Here is a 14,644-nt window from a genome sequence, read left to right on the forward strand (position 1 = left end):
ATTTTATCAACCCGAGCTTTTATTTGATATTCAATTTAGTTTTATCTTTAATAATATATTTATTTATTATTGATATTATTAAATTTATTAAAACCATTATTATTATTATTATTATTATTATTATTATTATTATTATTATTATGAGTTTATTAATGTCCAATATTATCATTAAAATTATGTTAAAGTCTAATATCATCATTATTGTTAAGTTCGGTAGCATTCAGTTAAGTTCAGTACCATTCAGTTAATTTCAGTAGCATTCAGTTAAATTCAGTTCAGTTCAGTTCAATTCACTTCAGTATTCAGTAGCATTCAGTTCAGTTCAGTTCTATTCAGTTCAGTTCAGTTCAGTTCGGGTTTTTTCAGCGATAAAGAACAGAGCCTTAATACCCTCCCAGTCCTTTCAAGTTGCCCTAATACCGCAACTGCCCCCCTCCCCCTCGTACTTACACTTTTAACAAGTAACCCCTCAACTTGCTTATTTAGAACAAATAACCCCTCAAATTGCTCAATTGTAACAAATAACTTCTTAAGTTGCTTATTTAGAACGAATAACCCTTAAACCCAAAAAAAACATTCAACATAATATTACATCAGAAATAAAAGATTTCAAATTATCGGTTGCTACATTTAACTAATCTAGTGATACATTAAGTAAATGACAAAAAAACTTCCGAAATAACCTATTTGATGGGTAATTTGTTCGAAATAGATAAGTTGGAGGGTTACTTGTTAAAAGTGTAAGTACTGGGTGAATTGAAGTATTGGGCCAACTTCAGTGGGGCTGAGAGGGTATCAAACCTTTGTAAGTCTTTGTTAAATATTCAAAATTTTCAAAAGGCCTAATACTTCCCTAGCCCCCTTAACTTATCCAAATTGATCATTTTACCCCCTCAACTCATCGAATGTCCTATTTACCTCCTTAACTCCATAAAAGTGGTATTTATCACACCTTCAACTTGTCCATTTATCCCTCCAACTCATAGAATGTTCTATTTACCTCCTTAACTCCATAAAAGTGATATTTTTCACCCCTTACAATCCGTTATCGAAGCCTAAATTGATAACTTTTTTTAAACGTTAAACCTATATTTATGTTATTTTGTAAGTGGAACCTAAATTGATACTTTCCCAAAAATCATAGGCCTATTTTTGTACATTATCCCTACATATAATGTATTTAACTTCTTTATACTAATATTCTTGTTATTTGTATTTTTTATTCGTTCTTTTTCTTTTCAACTTTTTTACTATTATAAAGGGATAAGAAATACCATTTTTATAGAGTTAAGAGGGTAAATAGGATCATAAGTGGTGAGAAATACCACTTTTATGGAGTTAAGGAGGTAAATAGGATATTCGATGAGTTGAGAAGGGGTAAAATGACAAATTTGGACAAGTTAAGGGAGTAAGAAATACAATTTTTATGGAGTTAAGGAGGTAAATAGGACATTCGATGAGTTGTAGGGGTAAAATGACCAATTTGGACAAGTTAAGGGGGCTGGAGAAGCATTAAGCCTTTTCAAAACAAACGGATCTTAATTTTAAGGTTCTTACAATTTTGCCCTTCAAGGAATTTAGGGTTTGAGCCATACGCAGTTCCCTCGTTCTCTACCTCGTCTACCTAATCTAGCCGCTGGCTGCTGCATATCCCAACCAAGCTGACGGAGAGGGAAATCGCAGCTCTTGTAGATTGAAGAAGCAGATAATTTGCATTTTTAAGGAAATCAGAGGCGTCTTGTTGATCGGCTTCCTTTGAGGCAAGTTTTTGTACTTTTTTTTCTTCATTATCTATCATTCTATGTTGATTTTTGGGTGTAGTCTGACAGTGGTTATTTTCTTATCTGAGAAATTGTTTGGTATGTTCTCCAGTATCATTTCTGATTTTGACCTTGTTTAAGTTGTTATAGTATATACTGAAAATTACTAAGACTTGTATTTGTCTCTGCTGCTAAAAACGGAGTTTTTGGTGCACAGGTTTCTGGTTTTGATAAATTGAGAATTGGTCTTACTCTCTCATTCCCCCCTTATGTTTAATGACCAAATTGATGATAATTCTTAAGTTGTTTTGGTAATTTGATTTGAATTTTGACATGAAAAAATTGATAAATGGGTATTGCTCTTCCTTTTTTTTTTTTTAAAGCTGATGAAAATATTCAGTTGAATGAAGATGGTTGGTGATGTGATGATAGAGCTAAAACATGATACAAAATTAGCAAACCCTTACCCACCTAAAGATGTTATGAACATTCTAGTTTTGGATTCACTAAAATTTGTAAAGTATGGTACATTATTTTGGGTCTTTTCTTACGAATATGTATAAGTTTTTTTGGAGATTTTATGTTTATGTGATGTATTTGGCTCCTATTAATACTAATAGGTTAGATTCGTTCTGGTTATTTGAGTTGTCAGATTAAGTCATGCGAGGAAAACATGGTTAATTATTTACACATATAACTCTTGTTGTGTCATGTTAATTGTGTTTTTAGTAGGTGGTGTTAGTGTTTGGTTTTTGGACATTGCACACGAATGATTCCATGATGTGTTTGTGTTTTCCATTTTTATTGGTTTATATAACGTAAACATAATTCACGAAGTTGATGCAGAGCTTTCTAAGTCCGCCCTTTCTCAAAACACCAAATATGTTCCTTTTGTGTCTTGAGTGTTTGGTCCTTTTGTTCTGAACTTTAGATTTTTTTTTTAAAGAATTCACCTTACGATTATCTTATATTTGTCATTGCAGGTTGTAGAGGTTCTCCGACTTAAAAGCTTTTTTTTTTTTCACAAGATGGCATCACGTTTCTGGGGACAGGTATGTTCTAGATTTAGTCTGTATTTTGGATTTGTTTGTTTTTTTTTAAAATTCCTGTGTCATGCTACTGACATTGAGATACCTTTCTTATCATTTAGGGTGGAAGTGACTCTGAGGAGGAAGAGAGTGATATTGACAACGAAGTTGCTGATGTTGAAGTAGGCGAGCCTAGTAACCAAGCCCCGCAAAACAGATATCTCAGAGGAACTGCTAGCGACAGTGATGAGTCAGATGACCAAAAACGTGTGGTCAGATCAGCCAAAGACAAACGGTTTGAGGAGATGTCGGCTACTGTTGATCAAATGAAGAATGCAATGAAGATCAACGATTGGGTCAGTTTGCAAGAGAGCTTCGATAAAATGAACAAACAGCTTGAGAAAGTCATGCGTGTCACAGAATCAGAAAAAGTTCCCGGCCTTTATATCAAAGCTCTTGTTATGTTAGAGGATTTCTTGAATCAGGCAATGGCTAATAAAGAAGCAAAGAAAAAGATGAGCAGTAGCAATGCTAAGGCATTGAACTCGATGAAACAGAAGCTGAAGAAAAACAATAAGCAGTATGAAGAGATGATTAATAAATGCCGAGAAAACCCTGAGAGTGAAGAGGAGCAGGAGAATGATGAGGAGTCAGAAGAGGAGTCGGATGCAGATTCAGAGACGGTAGAGGATCCATCGAAGATTGCCTATCTGTCATCTGGGGACGATATTGATGATCGTCCAGAAAATGAAGAGCGTGAAGGAGACTGGCAGAAGATGATGAGCAAGAAAGATAAGCTCATGGATAAACAGTTTATGAAAGATCCTAGTGAAATTACCTGGGATATCGTAAACAAAAAGTTTAAAGAGGTGGTTGCTGCTCGAGGTAGGAAAGGAACTGGAAGGTTTGAGCTGATTGAGCAACTAAACTTTTTGACCAAGGTTGCTAAGACACCTGCACAGAAGCTTGAAATTCTCTTTAGTGTCGTATCTGCTCAGTTTGATGTGAATCCCGGGCTGAGTGGTCATATGCCTATAAATGTTTGGAAGAAATGTGTGCAAAATATGCATATTATTCTCGATATTCTTGTGCAGAACACTAACATTGTAGTGGATGATATGGTTGAGCCTGATGAGAATGAAAGCCAAAAGGGGTCTGACTATGATGGGACAATTCGGGTTTGGGGGAACTTGGTGGCTTTCCTTGAAAGAGTAGATGGTGAATTCTTCAAGAGTTTGCAATGTATTGATCCACATACACGTGAGTATGTTGAGAGGCTTCGGGATGAACCAATATTTTTGGTGCTTGCTCAAAATGTTCAGGAATATCTGGAGCGAGTCGGAGACTTTAAAGCTGCATCAAAGGTTGCCTTAAGGCGTGTTGAACTGATTTATTACAAACCTCAAGGAGTTTATGATGCTATGAGGAAGTTAGCTGAGCAGACAGATGATGGTGAAAGGTTGGGAGAGGATCTGAAGGTTGAGGAAAGCAGGGGTCCGTCAGCATTTGTTTCTACTCCTGAAGTTGTGTCTCGGAAGCCAACATTTCCTGATAATAGCAGGACAATGATGGATATTTTGGTCTCTCTCATATACAAGTATGGAGATGAGCGTACTAAAGCTCGTGCTATGCTTTGTGACATTTATCACCATGCTCTCTTGGACGAGTTCTCAACATCCCGTGACTTGCTATTGATGAGTCATCTGCAGGATAATATCCAGCACATGGATATTTCTACTCAAATACTTTTCAACAGAGCTATGGCACAGCTCGGTTTATGTGCATTCCGTGTTGGGCTTATTACTGAAGGACATGGTTGTCTTTCCGAGCTGTATTCTGGTGGAAGAGTAAAAGAGTTGTTAGCACAAGGTGTTTCTCAAAGTCGTTACCACGAGAAAACTCCAGAGCAGGTACGTTTCTTCTGTATTTTCTTATATGTATGTCCGTAATTGAGTATCACCTTTTTATTGTTGTTTGAAGTTCTGAACTAGTAACTATTGTTGTTGTTAATTTTGGATTTCATAACTATTGTTTTTGTTAATTTTGGATTTCAACAGGAAAGGCTTGAAAGGAGACGGCAGATGCCATATCACATGCACATAAATCTCGAGCTTCTCGAGGCTGTTCACCTTATTTGTGCCATGTTACTGGAAGTCCCTAACATGGCAGCCAACACACATGATTCGAAGCGCAGATTCATTAGCAAGACATTCAGGCGTTTGCTCGAGGTTAGTGAGAGGCAAACTTTCACAGGCCCTCCAGAAAATGTCAGGGATCACGTAATGGCTGCCACCCGGGCTCTTACCAAAGGTGATTTTCAGAAATCTTTCGATATCATCAATTCTCTTGACGTCTGGAGACTAGTTAAGAACAAAGATATCATGCTCGATATGCTCAAGGTGAAGATCAAGGAAGAAGCCTTAAGGACATACCTTTTTACCTACTCTTCATCATATGAGTCACTTAGCTTGGACCAACTTACAAAAATGTTCGACCTCTCGGCATCCCAAACGCACAGCATTGTCAGTAAAATGATGATAAATGACGAGCTCCACGCAAGTTGGGACCAGCCAACACAGTGCATTGTTTTCCATGATGTGAAGCACACAAGGTTGCAGGCTCTAGCATTCCAGTTAACAGACAAGTTAGCCATCCTGGCTGAAAGCAATGAACGGGCCGTTGAGGCAAGGATTGGTGGTGGCGGTGGTATGGATCTATCTACAAGGCGAAAAGATGGCCAGGATTATGCCAGCATGGCTGCTGGGGGAGGCAAGTGGCACGACAACTCAAACTTCACTCAAGGGAGACAAGGCCGTTCAGGATATAATGTCGGTGGTGGAAGACCACCAGCATTAGGCCACACTTCCGGTGGTGGTGCTGGCTATTCGAGAGGGACTGGACGAGCAGGTGGATATTCTGGAGGCGCGCGATATCAAGACTCTGGATATGGTGGGTCAGGTAGAAATACAGTGAGGGGATCTCAGATGGATACTTCCAACCGGATGGTTAATCTCAACCGGGGAATTCACGCTTAGGGATTGACAGTCCAAGAAGTGCTGAGGAAACGAGGATTTTATATTAGGATCCTGGATAATATTAGGACCTTCCATACAATTTTTGAGGCAAGTGATCTCTGTTCTCCATCCAGCCACAGTTGTCACCGCTTCTGATCTCCACTGTCAAACAAGTGCAGGTCGTTGGTGATTAATCAGACTCTTAACATTCATCAGACTCTTCTCGAGAGAAAGACGGAGCAAGCAAAGGCGATATTGGATTTACTTCTCAAGAATTCGACATCGGTGTTTCTGTTTTAGGACTAGACTGTTGTAATATATTATTGTCTTTCTGAAGTTTGTATGTTTTGCTGAAGTTTGATTTCTGAAGAAGCTAATTAAATAAACCATGGCACCAGAATTTAAGATACTATACAAATTTGCTGAACAACTGACACCCTCCAAAGCCTATAGAATATAACTGGTTGGCTTAGCCATCTTACACATTCGATTCAACTCTATTTCAAGCTGGATCTATAAGGCGAATTTAAATTATAAGCGAATCTTAAAGTTCACTTCGATTCACTTTGATTTAGGTATATTTTGAGCCTGTGAATTTCTTCAACAAGCCAGATTGTAGCTTCAGCTTTACATGGATGAATCATAATATCCAAGGGCTTTTGCTCATCATCATCATCCACACCTGCAGATGTCATTTCTTTTGCAGGTTGATCAATTTCAATCAGTGGGGAGAAATTCAGCTCCATTTGTCTCTACATGATCTGGCGAAGAAGATTCATCATCTGATGATAAGACGAACCGAAAAAAAAAAGAGGTAGCATTTTGCCATCATCAAGACGAACCGAAACTAAGCAGGTAGCATTTTGTGCACCTATTTTTTCTTGACTGGCGATGTCATTGGAAAATGTCACGGAGGATGACTTTTGGCAAGGTTTGTAGAGCATTATAGTAATTCATGTCCTCCCAGTTGGTAGCATTTGTGCTGCAGAGATCTTGCTGTTGAGTGGAAGGGTAATTCTTGTCCTCCCAATTGGTAGCATTTGTTTTTACTTGTGGCAATTGAGGGCTGCTGTACAAAATCATATCTGTAGTCTTCTGATGTGCATATTGAGGCTGTAATTCTTGATGTGCATATTCGTCATTCCTTTTTTCTTTTTTGGGGATGATTCCTGGCAACAAATGGCTCATTTAGTGCTCGTTTTTCATGCAATAAATCGTATTCCTGACGCATTTGATCAATAGAATGACTACGATCACATGTGGGTTCTACCATGACTTCAATTCCACGCCCAAAGTTCACATAGGAGTTGAACATTTGAGCAAAATGTTGGAGAGGCAGTATTCCTTCCTGGCACTCATACCAAGTCAGATGAAAAAAGCAATGATTGCAGGTCACCGGCGAAAACTTCATTCTCAGACTCGGACGAATTGAGGCTACAAGGTACGTTGATGTTTAAAATAACTAATCTCTTATTAGTGTTAATCTGTCCTGAAAAAAAGATGAAGTTTTTGTATTGGTTCTTTTAAATTGTACGAGCTAATGTCTAATTCAATCCGAATGACAATAAAATCATTGTACTGATTAACAGATGGGTTTTTGTATTGATTCATTGTGTTCTTAAGTTGTATGAGCTAATGCCTTATTCAATCTGAATGAAAAGAAAATCGTTCAACTGATTAGATCAGTTTTTGTATTGGTTTATTGTGTTCTTAAGTTGCGTAATTATTGATCCTTAAAATCATTTATATCTTTCGTTACCATTCAAATTCCTGATAGAGTTGCAACAGAAAAGAAATGATATTTGAATGTATCCTCGTTACCATCTTCACGTGCTTGTAGGTGAGTTAATATGCTGCGAAGAAGGCCCCTCGACCAAATTTAATGTGAGAAAGGAGGAGACACAATGGTGTTCTCTCAAACTACTATTACAGCAAAGATGAAGATGAAGACAAGGAAATTGATACCTTCTCTGATCCTGATTACACCAGAAAATGAAGAGTCTGGGACCGGAACCAAAACCAAGGAGCTGGTAAACCAAGGCAAAGGAGAAAAGTTACTACTTCTGCTGCCTCAAGTCATGAATGTAGCACATTATGAAGACAAAGCGAAACACAAGAGAAAATGATAGAATGATCAATAGAAGGTGTTTTGTGTGGATGTTGCAATACTCTGATGAATGATTTCCGTTGAGAATGAATCTCGAAACCAAGCACATTCATCACAGTATTGCAACATCCACACAAAACACCTAACCCTTTCTTTTTGATCATTCTATTGATTTCTCCTTGGTTTATCTGAGAGACTGTACGAATCAATAGTTGTGATTCGGACTAATAACTCGCTGTTGAAACATCTTTTGAAGATTTGGAATAAGGACAGAACAGGAATTATTCAACACAACATAATGGTGTAGTTCTGAAACCTGGTTCAGAAGATGGTAACGATGATACATGTCAAATATGATGCGATGAATGCCCCTTGACTTTCGCGTATTAAAGTATGCAAAAGCAATTAAAGTTGGAAGAGAAACAAGAGGTTGATTCTTAACTCACGAGCAACAAGCACCAACTATGTATAATTTATATTTATTTCTAGTTGTACCCTAGAGATTTGTAATTTTTGTTTTGTTTGGTATATGAACTTTGGGTAAATTACACCCATGGCCACTTAACTTTATCTATTTTAACATTGTGGCTACTGAACTTAAATTTTTTAACGGTATGTCCATTAAACTTTACATTTTTTAACATCGGTGGCCACTCAATTTTAACTAACTCCTCAAAATGGCTGTTAACGACCGTTAACGATCTCAAAATGAAAATATTCAAGAATTAAAATTGATCAGAACGATATTTACCATAGAACTACATTTTTTATTTTCCAAAATCACATTTTTTGGAGCTTTTTCTCTCTAAAAATTCACTATCTCTTCTAATAAAACAACACCTAAATGATCCCAAAACGAAAATTTTTAAGAATTAAAGTTTCTTAGAATATCATTAACGCTTTGAATTTTTTATTTTTAGACCGTCAACGGCCGTTTTGAGACGTTGAGTGGCTACCGGTGTTAAAAAGTGTAAAGTTCAGTGGTCATACTGTTAAGAATTGAAATTCAGTAGCCATAATATTAAATGGGTAAAGTTCAGTAGCCATGGGTGTAATTTACCCTATGAACTTTGTAGTTTTCTTAGATGCATCATCTGAATTAACGTGTAATTTCCATGTAAAACTAGTGTTGGATTGATGCCCTAGATTATCAAAACAAACTCTCTAACATTTGTAAATGGAGGATTTTTGTGTTAGACATTGTTAAATTTGGCCGTTAATGACATTAAAATGAAAATTTTGAGGAATTTAATGAGCATTAACATGAAAATTTTGAGGAATTTAATGATATTTTAAGTTTTGAGGTCATTTTAGATATTGTTTGAATAGAAGATAGAAAGTTAATGTTTAGAGAGATAAAGCTCACAAAATGATGATTTTGAAAAATAAAGGCTTAATAAATCATTTGCTCCATGAACTTGTCCAAAAAGGTTGATTGGTCTCCTAAACTTTCAAAATGTCCCGATAGCCTCTTGAATTTGCATAAAATGTTCAATTAGCCCTCTGAACTTGCGTAAAATGTAATCAATTGATCACTCGGCCACAAAAAAAAAGTAAGTTAAATGCGAAAAATTTATTGCACACGTCTTAAAAAGAGTAAAACAATCAAGATCGGGGTATTGTGGTTGTAATATTAGAGAATACAAGGTTTATAGTTGAGCAAGTAATAACTTCATTTTTACTCTATTATTGAATTATGCAATAACATTCTAAGCCACGTGGAATACATCTTCCGCATTTATTATTATTTTTTTTTTTTGCAACCGAGTGATCAATTATTTACATTTTACGCAAGTTCATGAAGCTAACTGAACATTTTATGCAAGTTTAGGAGGCCATTGAGACACTTTAAAAGTTCAGGGGTCAATCAACCTTTCCGGACAAGTTCAGGGGGCAAATGATGTATTAAGCCAAAAAATAAAAAATATGATGATTTTGAAAAATAAAAAATATGGTTAAACATACCACGATTTGATGATTTTAAAATGAAATTTTGAAAAATAAAAAATATAGTTAAGAGCGATGAAATTGAAACACAAATATGAAAATATCACCATAATTTAAGCATGAGCAACAAGACGATTAAATTTGCATTCTCTAAGAGCGGGAAACTCAAACACCTGAATTTGCATTCTCTAAGTCATTCTATTTTTTTGGTAGAATAAACCTTAAACATACAATTGGACCTTTAAATTTTATAGTTTTAAAGATTGGGTTAATTATAAATCTGACCCATTTGAAAGCTCATTTACATATTAAGGTGTTGTTTAATAAAACTGAAAATTAAATGTTGAAAAAATAAGTACTGAATTTTAAGTGTTGAAAGTATTGAATGATACAAGTTTTATAAAAATATTAATCGATAATATTTAACTTAAAATATTAAGTTAAATATTTTGATTTATCAAAATAAGTGATTTTTCACTTAATTAACTAATTTAAGTGATAGAAAAATAACTGTTATCAAACGCAATTTTTTTTTTTTGAGGAAAGTTGAATTTGTATTACTGAATAGCAAGATTACATATATCCTGTAAATAACAATGGGATATTTCATCCGGTACCTCCTCTACAAGGATAACCGCGTCATCAAGATTTCGCCCCCATCTAGCTAGTTCATGTGCCACCTTATTACCATCTCGTTTTGTATGCACGAGCTCTATCTTTTGAAAATCCAAGGCTAGCACCTTTATGTCCATAATCAGCATTGATCCCGACACCATTTGCAACCGAAGCTCCATTTACTGCTTCTACAATATTTGAGCTGTCAGTTTCAAGTATGATATTGCGCCAGCCTCCGTCACGTGCCAGCTCCAGAGCCCAGATTGCAGCCTGCAATTCTGCCATTTCAGCGCTAAGGCTGGCCTCATTTCGCTTCGCGGCCGACAGCAAAACAACACCCTCCGAATCACGGATAATTACACCAATTCCGCCTGGACCCTCCTCCGTCCATGCTGCATCGGAGTTGACTTTAATTATCCCCATCCCCGGCGCCCGCCAGACGACAGCCTTCGCAGGATCAGCGCTGCTACTTCCACGATCATTTTCCATTTTCTATAATATCAGCATCCATTCCCGTCTCATCTCCTCTGCTCTCTGCAAAATATCATAATCAGGGCTGATATCCTTTTGGTGCACTCTTTGGTTTTGAACATACCATATAAGCCAAACCACGGTTACAATTAATTCAATCTGTTCCCTGTTTTCGTAGCCTCTGATATGTTCAAACCATTCTCTTATACTCAGTACCTCAGCCTTCCATCTGCGGTCCTATCCGAACAACCTCTTCCAAATTTTTCTAGTTTCAGGACACTGAACTACCAAATGCATAGCGTTTTCGTTCGGTACTCCGCACTTGATACATTGTAACGGCGTGGTGACCCCCTCCCTCGCAGCTTGTCAAACGTGGGTAGCGTATCCTTACATAGCCTCCAAACAAAGTGTTTAATTTTAGACGGTACATTGAGCCACCATATCCAGCTCCATTCTTCCAATTTGTTTGCAGACCCCGATGCCCTACATTCCTCGCTTGCTCGGATTTGCTCAGCAAGGAAATAAGCGGATTTGACAGAGAAGGTTCCGAACTTTGTTTCTGACCAGTACAGTTCATCTTGGAGTCGATGCCAGCTAATGGGGATTTTTTCAATTGCTGCAGCCTCGTCCCTGCTAAATAATCGGCGAGTTGAAGTCTGATTCCATTGGTTTGTTTCCGCACAGATGAGACTATCTACTGTTGTGCAATCAACTTCATCTAGTTTTGTCACTGCTTTTTTGAAATTTAAAGCTGGTACCCAATTATCTTTCCAAATGTCAATTTGTTGTCCGTTGCCTACCTTCCAGCACATCCCCTTTTTTTTTTATCAATTCTCGAGCTTTGATCAAACCCCTCCACACGAAGCTGTCATTGCTTTCGCCTCTTGCTTGTATAAATACTGAGTTTGGGAAATATTTGCCTTTAAATATCCTTGCGCATAGGCTAGAGGGCTGTGTTGTTAATTTCCATGCTTGCTTTGCCACCATCGCCAAGTTAAATGATTCGAACCACCGGAATCCCAGCCCGCCTTCCCTTTTAGCTTTGCACAAGGCATCCCAGGACAGCCAAAAAATAAAAAATATGATGATTTTGAAAAATAAAAAATATGGTTAAACATACCACGATTTGATGATTTTAAAATGAAATTTTGAAAAATAAAAAATATAGTTAAGAGCGATGAAATTGAAACACAAATATGAAAATATCACCATAATTTAAGCATGAGCAACAAGACGGTTAAATTTGCATTCTCTAAGAGCGGGAAACTCAAACACCTGAATTTGCATTCTCTAAGTCATTCTATTTTTTTTGGTAGAATAAACCTTAAACATACAATTGGACCTTTAAATTTTATAGTTTTAAAGATTGGGTTAATTATAAATCTGACCCATTTGAAAGCTCATTTACATATTAAGGTGTTGTTTAATAAAACTGAAAATTAAATGTTGAAAAAATAAGTACTGAATTTTAAGTGTTGAAAGTATTGAATGATACAAGTTTTATAAAAATATTAATCGATAATATTTAACTTAAAATATTAAGTTAAATATTTTGATTTATCAAAATAAGTGATTTTTCACTTAATTAAATTTAAGTGATGGAAAAATAACTGTTATCAAACGCTTTTTTTTTTTTGAGGAAAGTTGAATTTGTATTACTGAATAGCAAGATTACATATATCTTGTAAATAACAATGGGTATTTCATCCGGTACCTCCTCTACAAGGATAACCGCGTCATCAAGATTTCACCCCCATCTAGCTAGTTCATGTGCCACCTTATTACCATCTCGTTTTGTATGCACGAGCTCTATCTTTTGAAAATCCAAGGCTAGCACCTTTATGTCCATAATCAGCATTGATCCGACACCATTTGCAACCGAAGCTCCATTTACTGCTTCTACAATATTTGAGCTGTCAGTTTCAAGTATGATGTTGCGCCAGCCTCCGTCACGTGCCAGCTCCAGAGCCCAGATTGCAGCCTGCAATTCTGCCATTTCAGCGCTAAGGCTGGCCTCATTTCGCTTCGCGGCCGATAGCAAAACAACACCCTCCGAATCACGGATAATTACACCAATTCCGCCTGGACCCTCCTCCGTCCATGCTGCATCGGAGTTGACTTTAATTATCCCCATCCCCGGCGCCCGCCAGACGACAGCCTCCGCAGGATCAGCGCTGCTACTTCCATGATCATTTTCCATTTTCTATAACATCAGCATCCATTCCCGTCTCATCTCCTCTGCTCTCTGCAAAATATCATAATCAGGGCTGATATCCTTTTGGTGCACTCTTTGGTTTTGAACATACCATATAAGCCAAACCACGGTTACAATTAATTCAATCTGTTCCCTGTTTTCGTAGCCTCTGATATGTTCAAACCATTCTCTTATACTCAGTACCTCAGCCTTCCATCTACGGTCCTATCCGAACAACCTCTTCCAAATTTTTCTAGTTTCAGGACACTGAACTACCAAATGCATAGCGTTTTCGTTCGGTACTCCGCACCTGATACATTGTAACGGCGCGGTGACCCCCCTCCCTCGCAGCTTGTCAAACGTGGGTAGCGTATCCTTACATAGCCTCCAAACAAAGTGTTTAATTTTAGACGGTACATTGAGCCACCATATCCAGCTCCATTCTTCCAATTTGTTTGCAGACCCCGATGCCCTACATTCCTCGCTTGCTCGGATTTGCTCAGCAAGGAAATAAGCGGATTTGACAGAGAAGGTTCCGAACTTTGTTTCTGACCAGTACAGTTTATCTTCGAGTCGATGCCAGCTAATGGGGATTTTTTCAATTGCTGCAGCCTCGTCCCTGCTAAATAATCGGCGAGTTGAAGTCTGATTCCATTGGTTTGTTTCCGCACAGATGAGACTATCTACTGTTGTGCAATCAACTTCATCTAGTTTTGTCACTGCTTTTTTGGAATTTAAAACTGGTACCCAATTATCTTTCCAAATGTCAATTTGTTGTCCGTTGCCTACCTTCCAGCACATCCCCTTTTTTTTATCAATTCTCGAGCTTTGATCAAACCCCTCCACACGAAGCTGTCATTGCTTTCGCCTCTTGCCTGCATAAATACTGAGTTTGGGAAATATTTGCCTTTAAATATCCTTGCGCATAGGCTAGAGGGCTGTGTTGTTAATTTCCATGCTTGCTTTGCCACCATCGCCAAGTTAAATGATTCGAACCACCGGAATCCCAGCCCGCCTTCCCTTTTAGCTTTGCACAAGGCATCCCAGGACAGCCAATGGATGACCCGCTTTTCAGAGGTACCACCCCACCAGAACCGTCCGATTAGACTTTGGACCTCCCTGCAAAAAGATTGGGGAACAATAAAGCACGATAATAAATATTGCGGTATAGATTGGGCAACCGCCTTGATCAGAATCTCCTTTCCACCACTCGACAGCAGTCGCTCTCCCCAGCCTTTAATTCTCTTGCTCAATATTTCAAGTAGGAACTGAAATACTGCTTTTTTGGATCTTCCGATAGTAGTCGGCATGCCTAGATACTTTGGAAACTGGCCGACCTCTTGTACACCAAGTGTCTGAATGATCTGATCCCTCATTTCCCTACTTACACCTCCACTGAATGAGATATCTGACTTCTCATAATTGATCATTTGTCTAGAGGCTCTCTCATACTTTTCCAGAATCATTTTAACCACCTTTCCTTCTTCATTAGTCGCTCTACCAAATAT

At 37.6% G+C, this 14,644-nt stretch overlaps 1 protein-coding gene across 1 annotated transcript; it reads left to right on the forward strand.

The window, feature by feature from the left end:
* The first annotated feature begins 1,569 nt into the window (after window positions 1-1,569).
* Window positions 1,570-6,211, forward strand: LOC136232131 (eukaryotic translation initiation factor 3 subunit C-like). Its single transcript, XM_066021165.1, has 4 exons — window positions 1,570-1,760; window positions 2,744-2,812; window positions 2,911-4,698; window positions 4,846-6,211. Exons 2-4 carry the CDS (start codon window positions 2,789-2,791, stop codon window positions 5,821-5,823), a joined length of 2,790 nt encoding a protein of 929 aa, XP_065877237.1. The 5' UTR covers window positions 1,570-1,760; window positions 2,744-2,788; the 3' UTR covers window positions 5,824-6,211.
* The last annotated feature ends 8,433 nt before the right edge of the window (window positions 6,212-14,644 follow it).

Source organism: Euphorbia lathyris, chromosome 6, assembly GCF_963576675.1.
Source record: "Euphorbia lathyris chromosome 6, ddEupLath1.1, whole genome shotgun sequence".
Taxonomy (NCBI): Eukaryota; Viridiplantae; Streptophyta; class Magnoliopsida; order Malpighiales; family Euphorbiaceae; genus Euphorbia; species Euphorbia lathyris.